This window comes from Salmo salar, chromosome 08 (genome assembly GCF_965601325.2).
Source record: "Salmo salar chromosome 08, fSalSal1, whole genome shotgun sequence".
NCBI lineage: Eukaryota > Metazoa > Chordata > Actinopteri > Salmoniformes > Salmonidae > Salmo > Salmo salar.
This window is the reverse complement of record NC_138298.1, coordinates 37302501-37327945: the sequence shown is the minus strand read 5'-3', so window position 1 is coordinate 37327945 and position 25445 is coordinate 37302501. Positions and strand designations below refer to the sequence as shown.

At 46.6% G+C, this 25445-nt stretch overlaps 3 protein-coding genes across 8 annotated transcripts in view; 2 read left to right on the top strand and 1 right to left on the bottom strand.

Moving 5' to 3' along the window:
* Positions 1-22905, bottom strand: part of gtf2e2 (general transcription factor IIE, polypeptide 2, beta) — a 30362-nt gene extending 7457 nt beyond the window's left edge. Inside the window, exons 1-2 of one of the 3 annotated variants that reach the window (XM_082978161.1) lie at positions 22665-22905; positions 19399-19556 (exon numbers count right to left, since the gene is read on the bottom strand). In XM_082978161.1, the coding sequence (XP_082834287.1) occupies positions 19399-19555 (157 nt within the window). In that variant the 5' untranslated portion in view covers position 19556; positions 22665-22905. 3 annotated transcript variants of the gene reach the window in all.
* Positions 1203-17747, top strand: smim18 (small integral membrane protein 18). Its single transcript, XM_082978631.1, has 3 exons — positions 1203-1311; positions 12004-12223; positions 17398-17747. The coding sequence occupies exons 2-3, from the start codon at positions 12014-12016 to the stop codon at positions 17494-17496; spliced, it is 309 nt and encodes a 102-aa protein (XP_082834757.1). The 5' UTR covers positions 1203-1311; positions 12004-12013; the 3' UTR covers positions 17497-17747.
* hgsnat (heparan-alpha-glucosaminide N-acetyltransferase) overlaps positions 22316-25445 on the top strand; it is a 16206-nt gene continuing 13076 nt past the window's right edge. Inside the window, exons 1-7 of one of the 4 annotated variants that reach the window (XM_045713607.2) lie at positions 22316-22552; positions 23532-23647; positions 23728-23867; positions 24240-24358; positions 24446-24515; positions 24674-24743; positions 25300-25445. The exon at positions 25300-25445 is cut by the window's right edge and continues 35 nt beyond it. In XM_045713607.2, the coding sequence (XP_045569563.2) occupies positions 22384-22552; positions 23532-23647; positions 23728-23867; positions 24240-24358; positions 24446-24515; positions 24674-24743; positions 25300-25445 (830 nt within the window). In that variant the 5' untranslated portion in view covers positions 22316-22383. Of the gene's footprint in view, positions 22553-23029; positions 23151-23531; positions 23648-23727; positions 23868-24239; positions 24359-24445; positions 24516-24673; positions 24744-25299 lie in introns of those variants that run through there. The other 3 variants (XM_045713609.2, XM_082978633.1, XM_045713608.2) reach the window with 3 other exon arrangements.

The window sequence follows — 25445 nt, the reverse complement described above, 5'->3', positions numbered from 1 at the left end:
CACTAGCTAGGGGGTATAAGGGCACTAGCTAGGGGGTATAAGGGCACTAGCTAGGGGGTATAAGGGCACTAGCTAGGGGGTATAAGGGCACTAGCTAGGGGGTATAAGGGCACTAGCTAGGGGGTATAAGGGCACTAGCTAGGGGGTATAAGGGCACTAGCTAGGGGGTATAAGGGCACTAGCTAGGGGGTATAAGGGCACTAGCTAGGGGGTATAAGGGCACTAGCTAGGGGGTATAAGGGCACTAGCTAGGGGGTATAAGGGCACTAGCTAGGGGGTATAAGGGCACTAGCTAGGGGGTATAAGGGCACTAGCTAGGGGGTATAAGGGCACTAGCTAGGGGGTATAAGGGCACTAGCTAGGGGGTATAAGGGCACTAGCTAGGGGGTATAAGGGCACTAGCTAGGGGGTATAAGGGCACTAGCTAGGGGGTATAAGGGCACTAGCTAGGGGGTATAAGGGCACTAGCTAGGGGGTATAAGGGCACTAGCTAGGGGGTATAAGGGCACTAGCTAGGGGGTATAAGGGCACTAGCTAGGGGGTATAAGGGCACTAGCTAGGGGGTATAAGGGCACTAGCTAGGGGGTATAAGGGCACTAGCTAGGGGGTATAAGGGCACTAGCTAGGGGGTATAAGGGCACTAGCTAGGGGGTATAAGGGCACTAGCTAGGGGGTATAAGGGCACTAGCTAGGGGGTATAAGGGCACTAGCTAGGGGGTATAAGGGCACTAGCTAGGGGGTATAAGGGCACTAGCTAGGGGGTATAAGGGCACTAGCTAGGGGGTATAAGGGCACTAGCTAGGGGGTATAAGGGCACTAGCTAGGGGGTATAAGGGCACTAGCTAGGGGGTATAAGGGCACTAGCTAGGGTTCAGTTTCAGGCCCTACTCTAGTGGCTCTGCGTCTTTGGCTTCAGCTGTAAGATCCTCTTTCTGGAGACAAGCCAATCAGAGCAGCCCGTTGGTGTGACTCACTAAATGATTCATCACGTGGGCGGGAGCTGCTGCTGGGTGCTAATGAGAAGGCGGGGCATTCATTTAATCTGAGAAGATTTGGCCAATAGAGAGGAGAGGAACGGGGGTGAGCTTAGCCATTGGTAGAGCGGTAAGGTCTGAGCACAGGCTGTGCCTTGTGTGGGGAAGATGAGCAGAACTGCAAGGAGTGGCAGGGAGGAGAGGAGAGAGAGAGAGAGAGAGAGAGAGAGAGAGAGAGAGAGAGAGAGAGAGAGGGACAGAGCGGGGGAAGGGAGAGCAAGAGCATATTTTGCCTGTATCCTTTACAAGCATCCACCCCACAGTATAAGCTACACAGGTGAGTCTGCATATTTCTCTGGCACAACGACGGTAAGTCTGTGTGTGTGTGTGTGTGTGTGTGTGTGTGTGTGTGTGTGTGGGGACACAGGCAGATCTACAGTCTGTTTGCATGCTTGCCTGCTACAGCCATGTCTCAGGGCAAGGCATGTGTGTGGTGTGGTGTGTGTGTTGTGGTGTGGTGTGTGTGTGTGTATCTACTAGCCCAATCCATCCTATGAAGCCTACATTATATCTGTGATTGCTTTCATAAGAGGAGGGTTTACCTTCCATCCCTACAGCATTCTGGATAACAGCACTACATTATAAATGGTAAGGTTTATCAGCACCAGAGGACAGACAGACAGTAGCCCAGTCTATGGGTTATGCTGTGAGCAGACAGACGGTAGCCCAGTCTATGGGTTATGCTGTGAGCAGACAGACAGTAGCCCAGTCTATGGGTTATGCTGTGAGCAGACAGACAGTAGCCCAGTCTATGGGTTATGCTGTGAGCAGACAGACGGTAGCCCAGTCTATGGGTTATGCTGTGAGCAGACAGACAGTAGCCCAGTCTATGGGTTATGCTGTGAGCAGACAGACGGTAGCCCAGTCTATGGGTTATGCTGTGAGCAGACAGACAGTAGCCCAGTCTATGGGTTATGCTGTGAGCAGACAGACGGTAGCCCAGTCTATGGGTTATGCTGTGAGCAGACAGACAGTAGCCCAGTCTATGGGTTATGCTGTGAGCAGACAGACAGTAGCCCAGTCTATGGGTTATGCTGTGAGCAGACAGACAGTAGCCCAGTCTATGGGTTATGCTGTGAGCAGACAGACGGTAGCCCAGTCTATGGGTTATGCTGTGAGCAGACAGACAGTAGCCCAGTCTATGGGTTATGCTGTGAGCAGACAGACAGTAGCCCAGTCTATGGGTTATGCTGTGAGCAGACAGACAGTAGCCCAGTCTATGGGTTATGCTGTGAGCAGACAGACGGTAGCCCAGTCTATGGGTTATGCTGTGAGCAGACAGACAGTAGCCCAGTCTATGGGTTATGCTGTGAGCAGACAGACAGTAGCCCAGTCTATGGGTTATGCTGTGAGCAGACAGACAGTAGCCCAGTCTATGGGTTATGCTGTGAGCAGACAGACAGTAGCCCAGTCTATGGGTTATGCTGTGAGCAGACAGACAGTAGCCCAGTCTATGGGTTATGCTGTGAGCAGACAGACAGTAGCCCAGTCTATGGGTTATGCTGTGAGCAGACAGACGGTAGCCCAGTCTATGGGTTATGCTGTGAGCAGACAGACAGGATGAGTGTTAATATAACAGACTGTCAGACTAAAGGATGAGTGTTAATATAACAGACTGTCAGACTAAAGGATGAGTGTTTATATAACAGACTGTCAGACTAAAGGATGAGTGTTAATATAACAGACTGTCAGACTAAAGGATGAGTGTTAATATAACAGACTGTCAGACTAAAGGATGAGTGTTTATATAACAGACTGTCAGACTAAAGGATGAGTGTTAATATAACAGACTGTCAGACTAAAGGATGAGTGTTAATATAACAGACTGTCAGACTAAAGGATGAGTGTTAATATAACAGACTGTCAGACTAAAGGATGAGTGTTTTTGTAACAGACTGTCAGACTAAAGGATGAGTGTTAATATAACAGACTGTCAGACTAAAGGATGAGTGTTAATATAACAGACTGTCAGACTAAAGGATGAGTGTTAATATAACAGACTGTCAGACTAAAGGATGAGTCTTTATATAACAGACTGACAGACTAAAGGATGAGTGTTAATATAACAGACTGTCAGACTAAAGGATGAGTGTTTATATAACAGACTGTCAGACTAAAGGATGAGTGTTTATATAACAGACTGTCAGACTAAAGGATGAGTGTTTATATAACAGACTGTCAGACTAAAGGATGAGTGTTTTTGTAACAGACTGTCAGAATAAAGGATGAGTGTTAATATAACAGACTGTCAGACTAAAGGATGAGTGTTAATATAACAGACTGTCAGACTAAAGGATGAGTGTTAATATAACAGACTGTCAGACTAAAGGATGAGTGTTAATATAACAGACTGTCAGACTAAAGGATGAGTGTTAATATAACAGACTGTCAGAATAAAGGATGAGTGTAGCAGAACAGAGACTAGACTGCTAGAGGATGGTTCCTGGTCTAAACTAGTGCACTACATAGGGAATAGGGTGCCAAGCAGGCAGTAAGGCTGTTGTGATTCAGACTGGCAAAGAGATGACCAGGTTTCTTCTCCTACACACACTCTATAAGGGTTTAATTAGGATGGATTTGGCTGGCTGGATGCAGCTGGCTGTATTCCCCCCCTCTAGATTGGATGGGACTAGACATTAGGGAGGGGGGGGGGGGGGGCCCTGCAGACAGACACAGCAGGAGACACCACTCTGCCTCAGCCTGCATGCTGTCTGGGGTCATACACCACTTCAGGGAGAAGACACAGAAAAGAGAGGGGGAGGGATGGAGAGGGAGGTAGAGGGTAATGGTAGGGAGGAACAGAGAGAGGAGGTAGAGGGTAACGGTAGGGAGGAACAGAGAGAGAGGAGGTAGAGGGTAACGGTAGGGAGGAACAGAGAGAGGAGGTAGAGGGTAACGGTAGGGAGGAACAGAGAGAGGAGGTAGAGGGTAATGGTAGGGAGGAACAGAGAGAGGAGGTAGAGGGTAATGGTAGGGAGGAACAGAGAGAGAGGAGGTAGAGGGTAATGGTAGGGAGGAACAGAGAGAGGGAGGTAGAGGGTAATGGTAGGGAGGAACAGAGAGAGGGAGGTAGAGGGTAATGGTAGGGAGGAACAGAGAGAGAGGAGGTAGAGGGTAATGGTAGGGAGGAACAGAGAGAGAGGAGGTAGAGGGTAATGGTAGGGAGGAACAGAGAGAGGGAGGTAGAGGGTAATGGTAGGGAGGAACAGAGAGAGGAGGTAGAGGGTAATGGTAGGGAGGAACAGAGAGAGGAGGTAGAGGGTAATGGTAGGGAGGAACAGAGAGAGGAGGTAGAGGGTAATGGTAGGGAGGAACAGAGAGAGGGAGGTAGAGGGTAACGGTAGGGAGGAACAGAGAGAGAGGAGGTAGAGGGTAATGGTAGAGAGGAACAGAGAGAGGAGGTAGAGGGTAATGGTAGGGAGGAACAGAGAGAGGAGGTAGAGGGTAATGGTAGGGAGGAACAGAGAGAGGAGGTAGAGGGTAATGGTAGGGAGGAACAGAGAGAGGAGGTAGAGGGTAATGGTAGGGAGGAACAGAGAGAGGAGGTAGAGGGTAACGGTAGGGAGGAACAGAGAGAGGAGGTAGAGGGTAATGGTAGGGAGGAACAGAGAGAGGAGGTAGAGGGTAATGGTAGGGAGGAACAGAGAGAGGAGGTAGAGGGTAACGGTAGGGAGGAACAGAGAGAGAGGAGGTAGAGGGTAATGGTAGGGAGGAACAGAGAGAGGAGGTAGAGGGTAATGGTAGAGAGGAACAGAGAGAGAGGAGGTAGAGGGTAATGGTAGGGAGGAACAGAGAGAGAGGAGGTAGAGGGTAATGGGAACAGAGAGGGGTGTAGTCCTGGGGAACTAGACTATGGTAGTGTGGGTAGAGGAGGTAGAGGGTAATGGGAACAGAGAGGGGTGTAGTCCTGGGGAACTAGACTATGGTAGTGTGGGTAGAGGAGGTAGAGGGTAATGGGAACAGAGAGGGGTGTAGTCCTGGGGAACTAGACTATGGTAGTGTGGGTAGAGGAGGTAGAGGGTAATGGGAACAGAGAGGGGTGTAGTCCTGGGGAACTAGACTATGGTAGTGTGGGTAGAGGAGGTAGAGGGTAATGGGAACAGAGAGGGGTGTAGTCCTGGGGAACTAGACTATGGTAGTGTGGGTAGAGGAGGTAGAGGGTAATGGGAACAGAGAGGGGTGTAGTCCTGGGGAACTAGACTATGGTAGTGTGGGTAGAGGAGGTAGAGGGTAATGGGAACAGAGAGGGGTGTAGTCCTGGGGAACTAGACTATGGTAGTGTGGGTAGAGGAGGTAGAGGGTAATGGGAACAGAGAGGGGTGTAGTCCTGGGGAACTAGACTATGGTAGTGTGGGTAGAGGAGGTAGAGGGTAATGGGAACAGAGAGGGGTGTAGTCCTGGGGAACTAGACTATGGTAGTGTGGGTAGAGGAGGTAGAGGGTAATGGGAACAGAGAGGGGTGTAGTCCTGGGGAACTAGACTATGGTAGTGTGGGTAGAGGAGGTAGAGGGTAATGGGAACAGAGAGGGGTGTAGTCCTGGGGAACTAGACTATGGTAGTGTGGGTAGAGGAGGTAGAGGGTAATGGGAACAGAGAGGGGTGTAGTCCTGGGGAACTAGACTATGGTAGTGTGGGTAGAGGAGGTAGAGGGTAATGGGAACAGAGAGGGGTGTAGTCCTGGGGAACTAGACTATGGTAGTGTGGGTAGAGGAGGTAGAGGGTAATGGGAACAGAGAGGGGTGTAGTCCTGGGGAACTAGACTATGGTAGTGTGGGTAGAGGAGGTAGAGGGTAATGGGAACAGAGAGGGGTGTAGTCCTGGGGAACTAGACTATGGTAGTGTGGGTAGAGGAGGTAGAGGGTAATGGGAACAGAGAGGGGTGTAGTCCTGGGGAACTAGACTATGGTAGTGTGGGTAGAGGAGGTAGAGGGTAATGGGAACAGAGAGGGGTGTAGTCCTGGGGAACTAGACTATGGTAGTGTGGGTAGAGGAGGTAGAGGGTAATGGGAACAGAGAGGGGTGTAGTCCTGGGGAACTAGACTATGGTAGTGTGGGTAGAGGAGGTAGAGGGTAATGGGAACAGAGAGGGGTGTAGTCCTGGGGAACTAGACTATGGTAGTGTGGGTAGAGGAGGTAGAGGGTAATGGGAACAGAGAGGGGTGTAGTCCTGGGGAACTAGACTATGGTAGTGTGGGTAGAGGAGGTAGAGGGTAATGGGAACAGAGAGGGGTGTAGTCCTGGGGAACTAGACTATGGTAGTGTGGGTAGAGGAGGTAGAGGGTAATGGGAACAGAGAGGGGTGTAGTCCTGGGGAACTAGACTATGGTAGTGTGGGTAGAGGAGGTAGAGGGTAATGGGAACAGAGAGGGGTGTAGTCCTGGGGAACTAGACTATGGTAGTGTGGGTAGAGGAGGTAGAGGGTAATGGGAACAGAGAGGGGTGTAGTCCTGGGGAACTAGACTATGGTAGTGTGGGTAGAGGAGGTAGAGGGTAATGGGAACAGAGAGGGGTGTAGTCCTGGGGAACTAGACTATGGTAGTGTGGGTAGAGGAGGTAGAGGGTAATGGGAACAGAGAGGGGTGTAGTCCTGGGGAACTAGACTATGGTAGTGTGGGTAGAGGAGGTAGAGGGTAATGGGAACAGAGAGGGGTGTAGTCCTGGGGAACTAGACTATGGTAGTGTGGGTAGAGGAGGTAGAGGGTAATGGGAACAGAGAGGGGTGTAGTCCTGGGGAACTAGACTATGGTAGTGTGGGTAGAGGAGGTAGAGGGTAATGGGAACAGAGAGGGGTGTAGTCCTGGGGAACTAGACTATGGTAGTGTGGGTAGAGGAGGTAGAGGGTAATGGGAACAGAGAGGGGTGTAGTCCTGGGGAACTAGACTATGGTAGTGTGGGTAGAGGAGGTAGAGGGTAATGGGAACAGAGAGGGGTGTAGTCCTGGGGAACTAGACTATGGTAGTGTGGGTAGAGGAGGTAGAGGGTAATGGGAACAGAGAGGGGTGTAGTCCTGGGGAACTAGACTATGGTAGTGTGGGTAGAGGAGGTAGAGGGTAATGGGAACAGAGAGGGGTGTAGTCCTGGGGAACTAGACTATGGTAGTGTGGGTAGAGGAGGTAGAGGGTAATGGGAACAGAGAGGGGTGTAGTCCTGGGGAACTAGACTATGGTAGTGTGGGTAGAGGAGGTAGAGGGTAATGGGAACAGAGAGGGGTGTAGTCCTGGGGAACTAGACTATGGTAGTGTGGGTAGAGGAGGTAGAGGGTAATGGGAACAGAGAGGGGTGTAGTCCTGGGGAACTAGACTATGGTAGTGTGGGTAGAGGAGGTAGAGGGTAATGGGAACAGAGAGGGGTGTAGTCCTGGGGAACTAGACTATGGTAGTGTGGGTAGAGGAGGTAGAGGGTAATGGGAACAGAGAGGGGTGTAGTCCTGGGGAACTAGACTATGGTAGTGTGGGTAGAGGAGGTAGAGGGTAATGGGAACAGAGAGGGGTGTAGTCCTGGGGAACTAGACTATGGTAGTGTGGGTAGAGGAGGTAGAGGGTAATGGGAACAGAGAGGGGTGTAGTCCTGGGGAACTAGACTATGGTAGTGTGGGTAGAGGAGGTAGAGGGTAATGGGAACAGAGAGGGGTGTAGTCCTGGGGAACTAGACTATGGTAGTGTGGGTAGAGGAGGTAGAGGGTAATGGGAACAGAGAGGGGTGTAGTCCTGGGGAACTAGACTATGGTAGTGTGGGTAGAGGAGGTAGAGGGTAATGGGAACAGAGAGGGGTGTAGTCCTGGGGAACTAGACTATGGTAGTGTGGGTAGAGGAGGTAGAGGGTAATGGGAACAGAGAGGGGTGTAGTCCTGGGGAACTAGACTATGGTAGTGTGGGTAGAGGAGGTAGAGGGTAATGGGAACAGAGAGGGGTGTAGTCCTGGGGAACTAGACTATGGTAGTGTGGGTAGAGGAGGTAGAGGGTAATGGGAACAGAGAGGGGTGTAGTCCTGGGGAACTAGACTATGGTAGTGTGGGTAGAGGAGGTAGAGGGTAATGGGAACAGAGAGGGGTGTAGTCCTGGGGAACTAGACTATGGTAGACCTGTCCCTTCACTACTCTCCCTCCATCAACATCAGCCAACAGAACATCCAGTAATACAATTAGACTACACTTTCACACAGGAAGTATCAGAGTAGAACTATAGTATTCTCCCCAGAGAGAGGAACCTTCAGTTACCATGACAGTGTTACTAATGTGGACTATCAATAGCAACACTACATAGCAACATTAAAAAAGTATGATTAAAGTCCTATTGGCTACTAACATAGCAACATTAAAACAGTATGATTAAAGTCGTAGTCCTATTGGCTACTAACATAGCAACATTAAAACACTATGATTAAAGTCGTAGTCCTATTGGCTACTAACATAGCAACATTAAAACAGTATGATTAAAGTCGTAGGCCTATTGGCTCATTAGATGAGATGACGACAGCTAATGGGGATCCTAATAAACACACGTCAAATGATCCCAGTGACTTCAACAGAGACCGAGCCATTGTATTCAGGATAACTAGACTAACAGTCATTAGATTACTGTGGTTTGCTAACTCTATGTAATATAGAACTGTATATAATAGACATGTTGTCTGGTGTCCTCTAATGACAGGCCTGTATCATGTTACACTAACAACACTATGTAATATAGAACTGTATATAATAGACATGTTGTCTGGTGTCCTCTAATGACAGGTCTGTATCATGTTACACTAACACTATGTAATATAGAACTGTATATAATAGACATGTCTGGTGTCCTCGAATGACAGGTCTGTATCATGTTACACTAACAACACTATGTAATATAGAACTGTATATAATAGACATGTCTGCTGTCCTCTAATCACAGGTCTGTATCATGTTACACTAACAACACTATGTAATATAGAACTGTATATAATAGACATGTCTGCTGTCCTCTGACTAATGACAGGCCTGTATCATGTTACACTAACACTATGTAATATAGAACTGTATATAATAGACATGTTGTCTGGTGTCCTCTAATGACAGGTCTGTATCATGTTACACTAACAACACTATGTAATATAGAACTGTATATAATAGACATGTTGTCTGCTGTCCTCTAATGACAGGTCTGTATCATGTTACACTAACAACACTATGTAATATAGAACTGTATATAATAGACATGTTGTCTGCTGTCCTCTAATGACAGGCCTGTATCATGTTACACTAACACTATGTAATATAGAACTGTATATAATAGACATGTCTGCTGTCCTCTAATGACAGGTCTGTATCATGTTACACTAACAACACTATGTAATATAGAACTGTATATAATAGACATGTTGTCTGCTGTCCTCTAATGACAGGTCTGTATCATGTTACACTAACAACACTATGTAATATAGAACTGTATATAATAGACATGTTGTCTGGTGTCCTCTAATGACAGGTCTGTATCATGTTACACTAACAACACTATGTAATATAGAACTGTATATAATAGACATGTTGTCTGCATCATGTTACACTAACACTATGTAATATAGAACTGTATATAATAGACATGTTGTCTGGTGTCCTCTAATGACAGGTCTGTATCATGTTACACTAACAACACTATGTAATATAGAACTGTATATAATAGACATGTTGTCTGCTGTCCTCTAATGACAGGCCTGTATCATGTTACACTAACAACACATTGAAAGGGATCATCAGTCATCAGTCATCAGTCATCAGTCAGCAGTCATCAGTCATCAGTAAAGCTACTCAGAGCAGATCATGATAGTGGGAAGTACCACAGGAGAAGAGAGGTGGAATGACTCACTGCTAAACACACACACACCATAACAGCCTAGTCAGTCACACACATATTCGACGAGCAAAGGTGGAATGCGGAACAGAACAGTGAAACTCATGCACACATTCTACTTGAACTAGAGAAGCTTGAGCTCAACAGAGCAACCACACACACACACACACACACACACACACACACACACACACACACACACACACACACACACACACACACACGCACAGATAACTAATCAAACCAGGTCATACATTAACAGTCCAGTGTTTCAGGGTTGGTGGTTCCACACTAACAGTGTTTCAGGGTTGGTGGTTCCACACTAACAGTGTTTCAGGGTTGGTGGTTCCACACTAACAGTGTTTCAGGGTTGGTGGTTCCACACTAACAGTGTTTCAGGGTTGGTGGTTCCACACTAACAGTGTTTCAGGGTTGGTGGTTCCACACTAACAGTGTTTCAGGGTTGGTGGTTCCACACTAACAGTGTTTCAGGGTTGGTGGTTCCACACTAACAGTGTTTCAGGGTTGGTGGTTCCACACTAACAGTGTTTCAGGGTTGGTGGTTCCACACTAACAGTGTTTCAGGGTTGGTGGTTCCACACTAACAGTGTTTCAGGGTTGGTGGTTCCACACTAACAGTGTTTCAGGGTTGGTGGTTCCACACTAACAGTGTTTCAGGGTTGGTGGTTCCACACTAACAGTGTTTCAGGGTTGGTGGTTCCACACTAACAGTGTTTCAGGGTTGGTGGTTCCACACTAACAGTGTTTCAGGGTTGGTGGTTCCACACTAACAGTGTTTCAGGGTTGGTGGTTCCACACTAACAGTGTTTCAGGGTTGGTGGTTCCACACTAACAGTGTTTCAGGGTTGGTGGTTCCACACTAACAGTGTTTCAGGGTTGGTGGTTCCACACTAACAGTGTTTCAGGGTTGGTGGTTCCACACTAACAGTGTTTCAGGGTTGGTGGTTCCACACTAACAGTGTTTCAGGGTTGGTGGTTCCACACTAACAGTGTTTCAGGGTTGGTGGTTCCACACTAACAGTGTTTCAGGGTTGGTGGTTCCACACTAACAGTGTTTCAGGGTTGGTGGTTCCACACTAACAGTGTTTCAGGGTTGGTGGTTCCACACTAACAGTGTTTCAGGGTTGGTGGTTCCACACTAACAGTGTTTCAGGGTTGGTGGTTCCACACTAACAGTGTTTCAGGGTTGGTGTGTCTGTAGAGCAGTGCTCAGGACAAGCCCCATTTCCCATCCGTCTCTCTCTGGTTCACTCAACCAAACTGGGTCAGTCAGCACAATCGCTCTCACTGCTCCTGGCGTGTGTGTGTGTGTGTGTGTGTGTGTGTGTGTGTGTGTGTGTGTGTGTGTGTGTGTGTGTGTGTGAAGCAAGCAGGAAGGCACTCTGCACCCCAGGAGGTTGTGTGCTGGTGGAGTAAGTGGTATCTCTCCCTCCAGGTCACAGCACCAGAACTCTGTGTTTAGAGGTTCTGTCTCTCTCCCTCCAGGTCACAGCACCAGAACTCTGTGTTTAGAGGTTCTGTCTCTCTCACTCCAGGTCACAGCACCAGAACTCTGTGTTTAGAGGTTCTGTCTCTCTCCCTCCAGGTCACAGCACCAGAACTCTGTGTTTAGAGGTTCTGTCTCTCTCCCTCCAGGTCACAGCACCAGAACTCTGTGTTTAGAGGTTCTGTCTCTCTCCCTCCAGGTGACAGCACCAGAACTCTGTGTTTAGAGGTTCTATAAAGGCTCTCTTTATAGACACTGGGTCTGAAAGACACGAGAACAGCCTGAACACCAGCAGCTCTCTCCCCTGTCAGACACTCTGATGTTACCCTGCTGTCCTTCTGTCTTTCAGACCCGGTGTCTGTTTACACCAGCAGCTCTCTCCCCTGTCAGACACTCTGATGTTACCCTGCTGTCCTTCTGTCTTTCAGACCCGGTGTCTGTTTACACCAGCAGCTCTCTCCCCGCAGACACCTGGCCCTGCGCCCGCCAGCCCGGGCGACCCAGCAGCCCCCCGCAGACACCGAGCCCTGCGCCCGCCAGCCCGGGCGCCCGCGCCCCCCGCGCCCGGCCCGCGCCCGCCGCCCGGGCGCCCGCGCCCGCCCCCGGCCCCCCGCTTCCTCCATCATTTCTCTCCCAGGTGAAACAACATGGACCGTCTCAACACCACCTCTCTCCCGTGGCTTCCTGACGCTGCCCCCCTGTCCCAGGTCTCCCTGCAGGTTCAAGAGGTGTACCCGTTCCACGACGGCTGGAACATAGCGTGCTTCGTCATCCTCCTCCTCTTCATCATCACAGTAGTCTCCCTGGCAGCCCTGGCCTTCCTCTACGAGCTGCTGGACTGTGGCTGCTGTGTCAAGGTTAGACTGGGCCCGTTACTATACTGTTCATTCAGCTGTTCCAGGGTTAGACCGGGCCCGTTACTATACTGTTCATTCAGCTGTTCCAGGGTTAGACTGGGCCCGTTACTATACTGTTCATTCAGCTGTTCCAGGGTTAGACTGGGCCCGTTACTATACTGTTCATTCAGCTGTTCCAGGGTTAGACTGGGCCCGTTACTATACTGTTCATTCAGCTGTTCCAGGGTTAGACTGGGCCCGTTACTATACTGTTCATTCAGCTGTTCCAGGGTTAGACTGGGCCCGTTACTATACTGTTCATTCAGCTGTTCCAGGGTTAGACTGGGCCCGTTACTATACTGTTCATTCAGCTGTTCCAGGGTTAGACTGGGCCCGTTACTATACTGTTCATTCAGCTGTTCCAGGGTTAGACTGGGCCCGTTACTATACTGTTCATTCAGCTGTTCCAGGGTTAGACTGGGCCCGTTACTATACTGTTCATTCAGCTGTTCCAGGGTTAGACTGGGCCCGTTACTATACTGTTCATTCAGCTGTTCCAGGGTTAGACTGGGCCCGTTACTATACTGTTCATTCAGCTGTTCCAGGGTTAGACTGGGCCCGTTACTATACTGTTCATTCAGCTGTTCCAGGGTTAGACTGGGCCCGTTACTATACTGTTCATTCAGCTGTTCCAGGGTTAGACTGGGCCCGTTACTATACTGTTCATTCAGCTGTTCCAGGGTTAGACTGGGCCCGTTACTATACTGTTCATTCAGCTGTTCCAGGGTTAGACTGGGCCCGTTACTATACTGTTCATTCAGCTGTTCCAGGGTTAGACTGGGCCCGTTACTATACTGTTCATTCAGCTGTTCCAGGGTTAGACTGGGCCCGTTACTATACTGTTCATTCAGCTGTTCCAGGGTTAGACTGGGCCCGTTACTATACTGTTCATTCAGCTGTTCCAGGGTTAGACTGGGCCCGTTACTATACTGTTCATTCAGCTGTTCCAGGGTTAGACTGGGCCCGTTACTATACTGTTCATTCAGCTGTTCCAGGGTTAGACTGGGCCCGTTACTATACTGTTCATTCAGCTGTTCCAGGGTTAGACTGGGCCCGTTACTATACTGTTCATTCAGCTGTTCCAGGGTTAGACTGGGCCCGTTACTATACTGTTCATTCAGCTGTTCCAGGGTTAGACTGGGCCCGTTACTATACTGTTCATTCAGCTGTTCCAGGGTTAGACTGGGCCCGTTACTATACTGTTCATTCAGCTGTTCCAGGGTTAGACTGGGCCCGTTACTATACTGTTCATTCAGCTGTTCCAGGGTTAGACTGGGCCCGTTACTATACTGTTCATTCAGCTGTTCCAGGGTTAGACTGGGCCCGTTACTATACTGTTCATTCAGCTGTTCCAGGGTTAGACTGGGCCCGTTACTATACTGTTCATTCAGCTGTTCCAGGGTTAGACTGGGCCCGTTACTATACTGTTCATTCAGCTGTTCCAGGGTTAGACTGGGCCCGTTACTATACTGTTCATTCAGCTGTTCCAGGGTTAGACTGGGCCCGTTACTATACTGTTCATTCAGCTGTTCCAGGGTTAGACTGGGCCCGTTACTATACTGTTCATTCAGCTGTTCCAGGGTTAGACTGGGCCCGTTACTATACTGTTCATTCAGCTGTTCCAGGGTTAGACTGGGCCCGTTACTATACTGTTCATTCAGCTGTTCCAGGGTTAGACTGGGCCCGTTACTATACTGTTCATTCAGCTGTTCCAGGGTTAGACTGGGCCCGTTACTATACTGTTCATTCAGCTGTTCCAGGGTTAGACTGGGCCCGTTACTATACTGTTCATTCAGCTGTTCCAGGGTTAGACTGGGCCCGTTACTATACTGTTCATTCAGCTGTTCCAGGGTTAGACTGGGCCCGTTACTATACTGTTCATTCAGCTGTTCCAGGGTTAGACTGGGCCCGTTACTATACTGTTCATTCAGCTGTTCCAGGGTTAGACTGGGCCCGTTACTATACTGTTCATTCAGCTGTTCCAGGGTTAGACTGGGCCCGTTACTATACTGTTCATTCAGCTGTTCCAGGGTTAGACTGGGCCCGTTACTATACTGTTCATTCAGCTGTTCCAGGGTTAGACTGGGCCCGTTACTATACTGTTCATTCAGCTGTTCCAGGGTTAGACTGGGCCCGTTACTATACTGTTCATTCAGCTGTTCCAGGGTTAGACTGGGCCCGTTACTATACTGTTCATTCAGCTGTTCCAGGGTTAGACTGGGCCCGTTACTATACTGTTCATTCAGCTGTTCCAGGGTTAGACTGGGCCCGTTACTATACTGTTCATTCAGCTGTTCCAGGGTTAGACTGGGCCCGTTACTATACTGTTCATTCAGCTGTTCCAGGGTTAGACTGGGCCCGTTACTATACTGTTCATTCAGCTGTTCCAGGGTTAGACTGGGCCCGTTACTATACTGTTCATTCAGCTGTTCCAGGGTTAGACTGGGCCCGTTACTATACTGTTCATTCAGCTGTTCCAGGGTTAGACTGGGCCCGTTACTATACTGTTCATTCAGCTGTTCCAGGGTTAGACTGGGCCCGTTACTATACTGTTCATTCAGCTGTTCCAGGGTTAGACTGGGCCCGTTACTATACTGTTCATTCAGCTGTTCCAGGGTTAGACTGGGCCCGTTACTATACTGTTCATTCAGCTGTTCCAGGGTTAGACTGGGCCCGTTACTATACTGTTCATTCAGCTGTTCCAGGGTTAGACTGGGCCCGTTACTATACTGTTCATTCAGCTGTTCCAGGGTTAGACTGGGCCCGTTACTATACTGTTCATTCAGCTGTTCCAGGGTTAGACTGGGCCCGTTACTATACTGTTCATTCAGCTGTTCCAGGGTTAGACTGGGCCCGTTACTATACTGTTCATTCAGCTGTTCCAGGGTTAGACTGGGCCCGTTACTATACTGTTCATTCAGCTGTTCCAGGGTTAGACTGGGCCCGTTACTATACTGTTCATTCAGCTGTTCCAGGGTTAGACTGGGCCCGTTACTATACTGTTCATTCAGCTGTTCCAGGGTTAGACTGGGCCCGTTACTATACTGTTCATTCAGCTGTTCCAGGGTTAGACTGGGCCCGTTACTATACTGTTCATTCAGCTGTTCCAGGGTTAGACTGGGCCCGTTACTATACTGTTCATTCAGCTGTTCCAGGGTTAGACTGGGCCCGTTACTATACTGTTCATTCAGCTGTTCCAGGGTTAGACTGGGCCCGTTACTATACTGTTCATTCAGCTGTTCCAGGGTTAGACTGGGCCCGTTACTATACTGTTCATTCAGCTGTTCCAGGGTTAGACTGGGCCCGTTACTATACTGTTCATTCAGCTGTTCCAGGGTTAGACTGGGCCCGTTACTATACTGTTCATTCAGCTGTTCCAGGGTTAGACTGGGCCCGTTACTATACTGTTCATTCAGCTGTTCCAGGGTTAGACTGGGCCCGTTACTATACTGTTCATTCAGCTGTTCCAGGGTTAGACTGGGCCCGTTACTATACTGTTCATTCAGCTGTTCCAGGGTTAGACTGGGCCCGTTACTATACTGTTCATTCAGCTGTTCCAGGGTTAGACTGGGCCTGTTACTATATCTATATATATCTATGAAGGTGACAGGTCTCCATCGTACAATAACAGGTCTATATATCTAAACTACGGTTATGAAGGTGACAGGTCTCCATCGTACAATAACAGGTCTATATCTAAACTACGGTTATGAAGGTGACAGGTCTCCATCGTACAATAACAGGTCTATAATCTAAACTACGGTTATGAAGGTGACAGGTCTCCATCGTACAATAACAGGTCTATATATCTAAACTACGGTTATGAAGGTGACAGGCCTCCATCGTACAATAACAGGTCTATATCTAAACTACGGTTATGAAGGTGACAGGTCTCCATCGTACAATAACAGGTCTATATCTACACTACGGTTATGAAGGTGACAGGCCTCCATCGTACAATAACAGGTCTATATATCTAAACTACGGTTATGAAGGTGACAGGCCTCCATCGTACAATAACAGGTCTATATATCTAAACTACGGTTATGAAGGTGACAGGTCTCCATCGTACAATAACAGGTCTATATATCTAAACTACGGTTATGAAGGTGACAGGTCTCCATCGTACAATAACAGGTCTATATATCTAAACTACGGTTATGAAGGTGACAGGTCTCCATCGTACAATAACAGGTCTATATATCTAAACTACGGTTATGAAGGTGACAGGCCTCCATCGTACAATAACAGGTCTATATCTAAACTACGGTTATGAAGGTGACAGGTCTCCATCGTACAATAACAGGTCTATATCTAAACTACGGTTATGAAGGTGACAGGTCTCCATCGTACAATAACAGGTCTATATATCTAAACTACGGTTATGAAGGTGACAGGCCTCCATCGTACAATAACAGGTCTATATATCTAAACTACGGTTATGAAGGTGACAGGTCTCCATCGTACAATAACAGGTCTATATATCTAAACTACGGTTATGAAGGTGACAGGTCTCCATCGTACAATAACAGGTCTATATATCTAAACTACGGTTATGAAGGTGACAGGTCTCCATCGTACAATAACAGGTCTATATCTAAACTACGGTTATGAAGGTGACAGGCCTCCATCGTACAATAACAGGTCTATATCTAAACTACGGTTATGAAGGTGACAGGTCTCCATCGTACAATAACAGGTCTATATATCTAAACTACGGTTATGAAGGTGACAGGCCTCCATCGTACAATAACAGGTCTATATATCTAAACTACGGTTATGAAGGTGACAGGCCTCCATCGTACAATAACAGGTCTATATATCTAAACTACGGTTATGAAGGTGACAGGGCCTCCATCGTACAATAACAGGTCTATATATCTAAACTACGGTTATGAAGGTGACAGGTCTCCATCGTACAATAACAGGTCTATATATCTAAACTACGGTTATGAAGGTGACAGGTCTCCATCGTACAATAACAGGTCTATATCTAAACTACGGTTATGAAGGTGACAGGCCTCCATCGTACAATAACAGGTCTATATATCTAAACTACGGTTATGAAGGTGACAGGTCTCCATCGTACAATAACAGGTCTATATCTTACAACTACGGTTATCCTTCTCATCCAGGGGAAGACCCATCGTGACCTGATGGAGGAGGAAGGACCCTTCCAGAACATGGTGGAGAAGATCCACAGTCCCACGGGGTCACAAACCGAGGTGGTGTAAAGGGGTTAAGGGGTCGTTGCCACAGTGACCAGGGCCAAGCAGGAAGTTAGGTCATGACCGTTGACCCTGAATCTGAACCCGAGACTGACTGTGCTGTGTGCTCACAGTTGGAGAATAGTGAGAATGCACCTTCGTATGTGTGAGATTGTGTGTGTGTGTGTGGAATGGTGGTGTTATCTATTCAAAGCACATCAGCAGGGAAGGCAGGAGAGAAGAAGAGCTCTCCTTTGCCAAGTCCAGGGGTTTTGACAAGTCTATTATTCGACGGATGTTTAGCCTAGCCTGCATCTTCATCCATCACCACATTGTAAAGTACAAGACATACCATTCGAGACAGCTAAAGACACAGAGGACATCCACAATGATAGGCAACCCTCTAGGACCCAACAGAGCAAGAAAGTCACCCAAAGTCAACGACCAAGATGACCAAAAATTAAAGTAACTGTCGTAGTGTTTCCAGATTTCTATGAAAGTTTTCCTTTACAAAAAATAGTAATTAAGTTAAAAAGCAGCTTTTCTGTGTTGGAATGGTGTGGGCGTGTACTGGTTATTAAAAATATTAATGGAGCAGACCGCTGGTTGGCCATCTCATCCTGCTCAGGATGATGACCTCATCCTATATGAGGAAATAACAAGCGTTTTTTTAAATGGTCTGTTTGAGATCCAAGTTGGAGGTGGGGGGTTTTGAAGTGTTTTTTTCTCCAATTTATGATTTGACCACAAATACGATTATGGGAATTAATCAAAAACATTATGAGTTAAGCTCACTTTTAAAGTTAATATTCTGTTTTCACTGGACAGTTACTTTAAAAATGTCAACAAAAGATCCAGCTACCACAGAAGAAGTCCCACATTTTAATGTAATTTACAGATTGTTTTTATTCAATGCCCTAGTGCTTTGACTGCCTTTGTAGTGAAGATCTCATCCATTTGACAAAAACTGTTCACAACTTGCTGTGTAGTAATGATGTAATCAACATGTTGCCTGTGATAATGTCACCACTCACCAACATATTTTAAACCACAGCCAAGTGGCCATGATACTACTCTCTCTTGAAGGGGGGCACCTGTACACACACCGATGTAAATAAAATAACCTACTTGCATTGAGCACAAGGTATTATTTCACTTGCCTAAAATGATGATGTTGATGAATAAACAATTATCACGTAAGAAATACAAACTGTGTGGTCTCATTTCAAAAGTACTGACTAATGTTGAAATGAAGCTTATTAAAGTGTACAACGAGTGTTTGTGGTCAACGAAGAAAAACTAAACAAGCCATTTAAACATGTTTGTAGAAAATAACACTTTCATTGTAGAATGTAGAAGCAAGCAGGTACCCAGGCTACAGATGTGACACACAACCAGCAGTATAATAGATTTCAAGACTGTATGTTTTACAACGGAAAACGAAAACAAGCGTTTCTTATTTGACAGGTAAGTTTAGGTAATCTCTCCCTGTTTCAGTCAGATTTGTTCCATCTGGTGCCTAATGAACATGACCCAAATATAAAGGTGTGTACTCACTAGTAGAAACCAGATGGAAGTAAAAAGGCTGAAATGGGGGAGGAAGGGACACACCTACATTTGTCCAATAAGAAGTGCTTGTTTTCGTTTTTCTGTTGCAAAATCTTTTACTACAATTTATACTAATGAATACACTCCAGGTTGTAGAGCCTTTCTGGGGTGTATTCATTCTTGCAGCGGAAACAGTTTACCACTTAAGAACAAAATGGAAGCAAACGGGCAAACGAAACAGGGAGGGACCTACCTTAATTTGTCCAATTGAAACTATTTTTCTTTGCAAAATGTTTTCTATTTGGAGTAAATGGAAACCTTTTGCAACAGACTAAATGTTTTGCAACAGGATCGGCTTAATTAATACACGCCTGGTCTTACCTGCGCCATGTTTGGACCCGGATGCCTCTTTGTCAGCTTTGGACTTCTTCTTCTTGGAACCACCTGACTCGGAGGCTGCAGGTCTCTTCTCAACCGTGGGCTGAGAGAGAGCCCTCTTCTTAAAGAGCTCCCGCTCTCTCAACAAGGCTGGGTCCATCCTGATACAACACAACATTACAACGTTATACGCTAGCTACAGAAAGACAAAAATATACCTGAAGGCAACACAATGTTAGGGTTGGGTCCATCCTCTAAGTCAACATATAGCAGCATTATTAGCTCCTCAAAGACAAAATCCAGCTGAAGGCAACACAAACAAATAAAGTTAGTTCACAGAAACATGCACAACGTTGTTACACTTCTCAGTAGATATATGGGCTGAACAACGAGCAAACTATTATTTATTTAAGTCAATGTTTCAGACCTAGCTTGGGTGTTCACATACCATACAGCTTTTTATGATGTTCACACATAACGTTAGCTAGCTAGGTTTACGTAGCTAATACTGGTATCACACTGGTCAAGTTGCTACTCTGATACCTAACTAGTAGGTTGTCTGACACATCTGCCAGAACATCTAAGTGACATCACATCTTATGAGTGACAACAAATACAACTGAAATATGTATATTAGCTTCCTAGTTGCTATAAAATAAAACTAGTAAGCTAGCTAACTAGTCAGACAGCTTTTGGGCTTTGCTAGCATTTAAGATAATTTAGCTAGCTTGATTATTTCTGCTTACCTTTTTTTCTTCAAATGTCTAATCCCCTCTTTTGGATGAACAAATATTTAAACACTTATGCGCTAGCTAATTTGGGCTTTTGTTTCTTTAATATCAAGCTAGCTTCTTGTCATCGTGCATTCTCCGACTTCCGCTCTTAGTTCGATTGATCGGTAATCGGCAGCTAATCCTTGATTGTGTAGGTGCGTTCCATCCGGACGAGCAGAGCTCCGAAAAGCAACATTGCCATGTCAGCAGGTTTCCAGAAATGTTGCTACTTTCAATACGATGTCGCGGGTGGAAATGTATTGGTCGCGGGTTTTTGGGCTACTTATATTTTACACATCCGCCGCAATGTCATTTCTCTTAAAAAATAAAATAATGTATATATATTGTTGTTGTAGCCTATATATATTTCACTGTGACCTGCCGCTGCTGACTATCAGGCAGTGAGGCAGGCTGTTGCTGAGTGAGTGGTGGGGAGATCCGTGTGTGTGTGTGTGTGTGTGTGTGTGTGGAGAGAGTCACGTGAGTGAATGAGCCATAGCAGCATGCGCGCACATTGTGATAACTTCACACATATTTCTAACCATTTGTCAATTAAACATATCAAAGTGCGTGCTAGAACTGATGCGTATCAAGAAATAACAGCTACAAACCACTAGAAAACTACTTTAGGCGCACTAGCAATAAAGCGCATTAGTTACATTCGATCAGAGGTGGTTTAAACTGCATTCTAATGTCGATTTATGGAAAACTGGATCAAGCAAAGGGTTTTACACATACTCAGTTATTGGGTCTGGAGCGCTGCACAAGTGGACATTTTTAAATGGAAGTTATGGAACGACCTCTGTGCTTCTGTTTTATGGGAAAAAGTTCCACGATGAAACTGACATTAAATGTAGAGGATTTAACATCTGCATATGTTGTCATCAAGTAGCCTATTCATTTATATGCCATTGTAGGCTACTGTAAATATTTGTGCCCCTTAGTTTAGCCTACCTGGAGCTGGCAAACCGATAAAAAAAATAATAGCCTATGACCTCAGTGTATTGTTGTTGTAGCCTTGTGTTATGATGCAATTATTAACGGCCATGTTTAGTCTGTCAATTTGAACTAACCATGCTGCTAAATCTTTCAGTTTACATCTTGCCTTGGCTACTATCTGAAATGAGATGTAGGCCTATCTGGGGCTATAGGCTACCTGCATCTAGCTAAACAAACCATGGCAAAATTGAATTAGCCTACAATCCTAATCCCAGATTTTAGTCAGTAACATATACCTATTGAAAAGAAAAGTCAATCTCGCAAAATATGCCATTTATAACAGTTTGTGTTCTTCACATCTGGCAATAGGCCTAATAACGCACATTTGCCAGAAGATAGCCTATTTTTTTTAAAGTTCTTCCAAGTGTTTCTTGCTCAGAGATTTCGAGTTCCTCTGTCCAACTTTCATCCCTCAAACTCTCCTGTCGGATTGATCTGTAATTATGCACATGCGCAGTCAAACGTGTTTAATCGATATCCATTGATGGAAATGATCTGGGGAGTTTAATAAAGGCAAATATTATTTTCTGTTGCAACATGTTAAAATTCCTTTATTATGTCACATTTGTTGGTAATAATTATTATTTTGATCGAAAACCGAATTTTGCTTCTTATTTCGTCGGTATTCCTTAGCAAATTCGCTTGATAAGTTATGGGAAAAGGGTTTATTGGATAAATGTGGCAAATCCTCTCTTGCTCAGATACAATATGTATTTTTACTTAATTCTCCATACTGGCTAATGATTATAATGGCGATTCTGATCCAACCATTAATTCATACATTGTTGTGCTCCTGGCCTGAGAGGATGGAAGTTCAACATGTAGCTAGATGTAGAAGGCTAATGTTAACTAGCTAACGTTGTCCATGAATGGAAGTTATCCTAGCGAGCATTTTAGCCATATAGCCTAGAACAACAAAAAATAAAAGCGGTACTGTATGACAGAGTGATAGACCATTTCATCAACATGAAAGAGAGGAGGAGCATTTGCTTTTCTCTACAAGTAGGGTGAGTCAACGTGTTTCTACTTGCACGCACACACACACACACACAAATCAGAACTATGGACATGGCTTCCCCAGTGGTTTTACACACGCACCGCTACTGGAACTCGCACTCATCACGAGTTGATTCATGTGCAGCACCGTTATGTAATCGTACTTTGACCCTCCTCGCTCCCACTAGCATGTAAAAAACAAGGTGGGATCGGAAGTGTTATGGAAAGAGGCAAAATAACGAAAAAACACAAAGGCACATCTTCAGGCGGTGGGGACTGGGAGGGAAGGGAGAAAAACATCAACATGGTACAGCCAGAAAAGCATTACAAGGTGTTTTTCCTAGCAGTGATTACTTTGCTGGTTGCCATTTGCGTGGCAGAAGTCCCCTGTAAGTAAAATGATGAATAGTTAATTAAATTCATCCGTGCTAGTTAAAAAAAACTCCCAGGGCTAACGTTAGTTAAACGTTCGCTAGCGAGTTAAACAATATGAAAACTCACTCTTTGTGTGAAAGTTTACGCCACAAATGATTGAAATATGTCAGTTTGGTGGTTTCATTTCCTCGGTTTGGTCGTAAGAAGCGACAGACGTGGTAGAGACAACGGTAGCCGTAGCTAGCCACGTAATGTGTGCTGTAGCTAATGCTAACTTGGGAATCTCCTATCAACTACAATGGTGTGTAGTTAATGTTACCAAGGCCAATGTCAGCCACCGAAAAAACGCTGGTTTAGCTAACCGCCCTATTTCACAGCAACGTTTAAACTTCCCGGCTCCTCGGGGATATATTTTCTTCACTTCGAGGAGAAGTGGATTAATAAATCACATGATATCGGAGTGTGATAGCCATAACGTCATGCCTCCCTCCCTCTAGTGTGATTCAGTAACTAGCAGCAGTCTGAAGGCTAGTAGGGCTGTTGACTTGAGGCTAGTCTTGGCTAGCTAGCTACCGATCACATTGGTTAGGGGCTGACTACGTCTTCTTCGTGGTAAGTACTGTGCATGCCAAATGAGGACAATGACGTTTGAAGGATAGTCTGTACAGCAGGAGTTTTTGATTCAAAGGTAAACGGTTGTCAACAACGAGGAGAGTATCAGTCACTAAGCAGCTACTGCAGTGTAGGCCTACATTGATGGACCATTGTACACGTTCTATCTAGACTAGAAATGTGTGTGTGTGTGTGTGTGTGTGTGTGTGTGTGTGTGTGTGTGTGTGTGTGTCTCAGCGTAAATATAAGCCTCTATTTACGCCACTGCTCATCAAAGAATGTGTGTGACTATTCTTATCAGGTCTGTGGTGTCTCATGTGCTCTCTCTGTGTGTCTCTCTCGGTCTCTGTCTCTCTGTCTCTCTGTGCGTGTGTTCCCCAGTATGCCACCCTCGGCATAAGGCTACAGTAGTAAAGATGGACGAGGCCTCTCTCACTGTGAACAATGAGCTGGAAGCTGAGATGGTCGTGAGTTGGCTATCAGACCACTGCTATCAGGTAACACTGACCTTTACTGCTGTATCTATCTCACACACACACACACACACTGTTGTCGTCATATTTCCCCTGTGCTCCAGTGTGTGTACCAGCCCCTGGGTGTGGTGCCAGCAGGCCCTGGACCAGGCATTCCCAGCTCAGTGGACTTCACCGTGGGCACACAGCATGGCATCACCCTGCAGCTCAACAGCAGCAGCCTCGTCAGCCTGGAACACTGCACGTAAGTAAGGAACCACCTATCAACATTACCACTACTAACCCTGGCCCTATGTCCAGCCCTATTCCCTATATAGTGAACTACTAGTGACCAGAGCCCTATTCCCTATATAGTGCACTACTTTAGACCATAGCCCTATTCCCTATATAGTGAACTACTAGTGACCAGGACTCTACTAAAGTAGTGCACTATATAGGGAGAAGGATACCGTTTGGGACGTACCCTTTATTATAGATCTGAAAGTATTGGACCTCAGTGTCTACAGTTGGATTTTGCACTGTAGGGTATAATCCAATTAAATACAATATCTAGGAAGTACATTGTATTTATACAGAAAGTACACTCACTGGTAGTAGTTTCCTGTCTCCTCCCCAGGGTTCATTTCCACTTTTGGGAGCATGGTAACTACTCTCTGTGGGTCAAGAACCTGAACGACTCTTCAGTGGTCAACTGTTCCATGGTCACTGACACAGAAACGGTCAACAGCTACCTGCGTGAGTACACACACTCACACACTCACACACAGTTTTGTGCTCTGAAACCATTATTTTGAACAATGAGATGCCTTTCTGTCCTTAAAGCCATCATGGTGGCCTTTCTGTTGTTCACGGGCCTGGCGATACTGTCTGCTATTGGAGGCACAGTCATGGGGTAGGTTTGGATTATTTTAGAAAACATTAACACACGTTTCCATTTACTATCTTTGTTACCGTATGTCATCCCATTGTCTTGAGCCTGCCATCTGCATTTTTGTGGAGAGATGATCAGAGGCTTCTCCTAATCGATTGGTTATGTCTTGTATGGTACAGGCTGGACGTGGTGAAGAATCTGATGTTCCGATTGGGCAACTCCATGGAAACTGAGAGGCTCATCAACTCAGTGAGTCTCTGTGGTGGTCATTCTCCAGACTTAGTTCCGGAACAGGGGTCGCTACAGTTAATCGGGGGGGGGGGTCGCTACAGTTGATCGGGGGGGGGTCGCTACAGTTGATCGGGGGGGTCGCTACAGTTGATCGGGGGGGGGGTCGCTACAGTTGATCGGGGGGGTCGCTACAGTTGATCGGGGGGGGTGGGTTGCTACAGTTGATCGGGGGGGGTCGCTACAGTTGATCGGGGGGGGGTCGCTACAGTTGATCGGGGGGGGGGTCGCTACAGTTGATCGGGGGGGTCGCTACAGTTGATCGGGGGGGTTCGCTACAGTTGATCGGGGGGGGTCGCTACAGTTGATCGGGGGGGGGGTCACTACAGTTGAGGGGAGTTTTAGTGTTCTTTTGTTGGGTTCAGAGTTATATTTTCTTCTCAACGTGGCTGAACTATGCTCCTAAAGCATTGTTCAATATCCTTGGTCCTGGAGAGCTTATACTATACAGGGTATGCAGGCTTTTGTTCCAGCCCAACACTAACAGCTTTTGACTTACTCTCCTCTTTTCTCCTAGGAGCTGGGGTTTCCAGGCAGGACGGTGGAGACAGCCACAGACACCATACTCCCCACCCCAGCCACCCCCAGCCGGAGGCTCCGATCCCTGGACACTTTCAGAGGGTTGTCCCTGGTCATCATGGTGTTTGTGAACTACGGAGGAGG

Bases quoted from the DNA above. Each gene is read 5' to 3' on its own strand.
- smim18 (XM_082978631.1), top strand. From the start codon at position 12,014: ATGGACCGTCTCAACACCACCTCTCTCCCGTGGCTTCCTGACGCTGCC. The intron at 12,224-17,397 runs GTTAGACTGGGC...CTTCTCATCCAG, and splicing joins ACTGTGGCTGCTGTGTCAAG to GGGAAGACCCATCGTGACCT.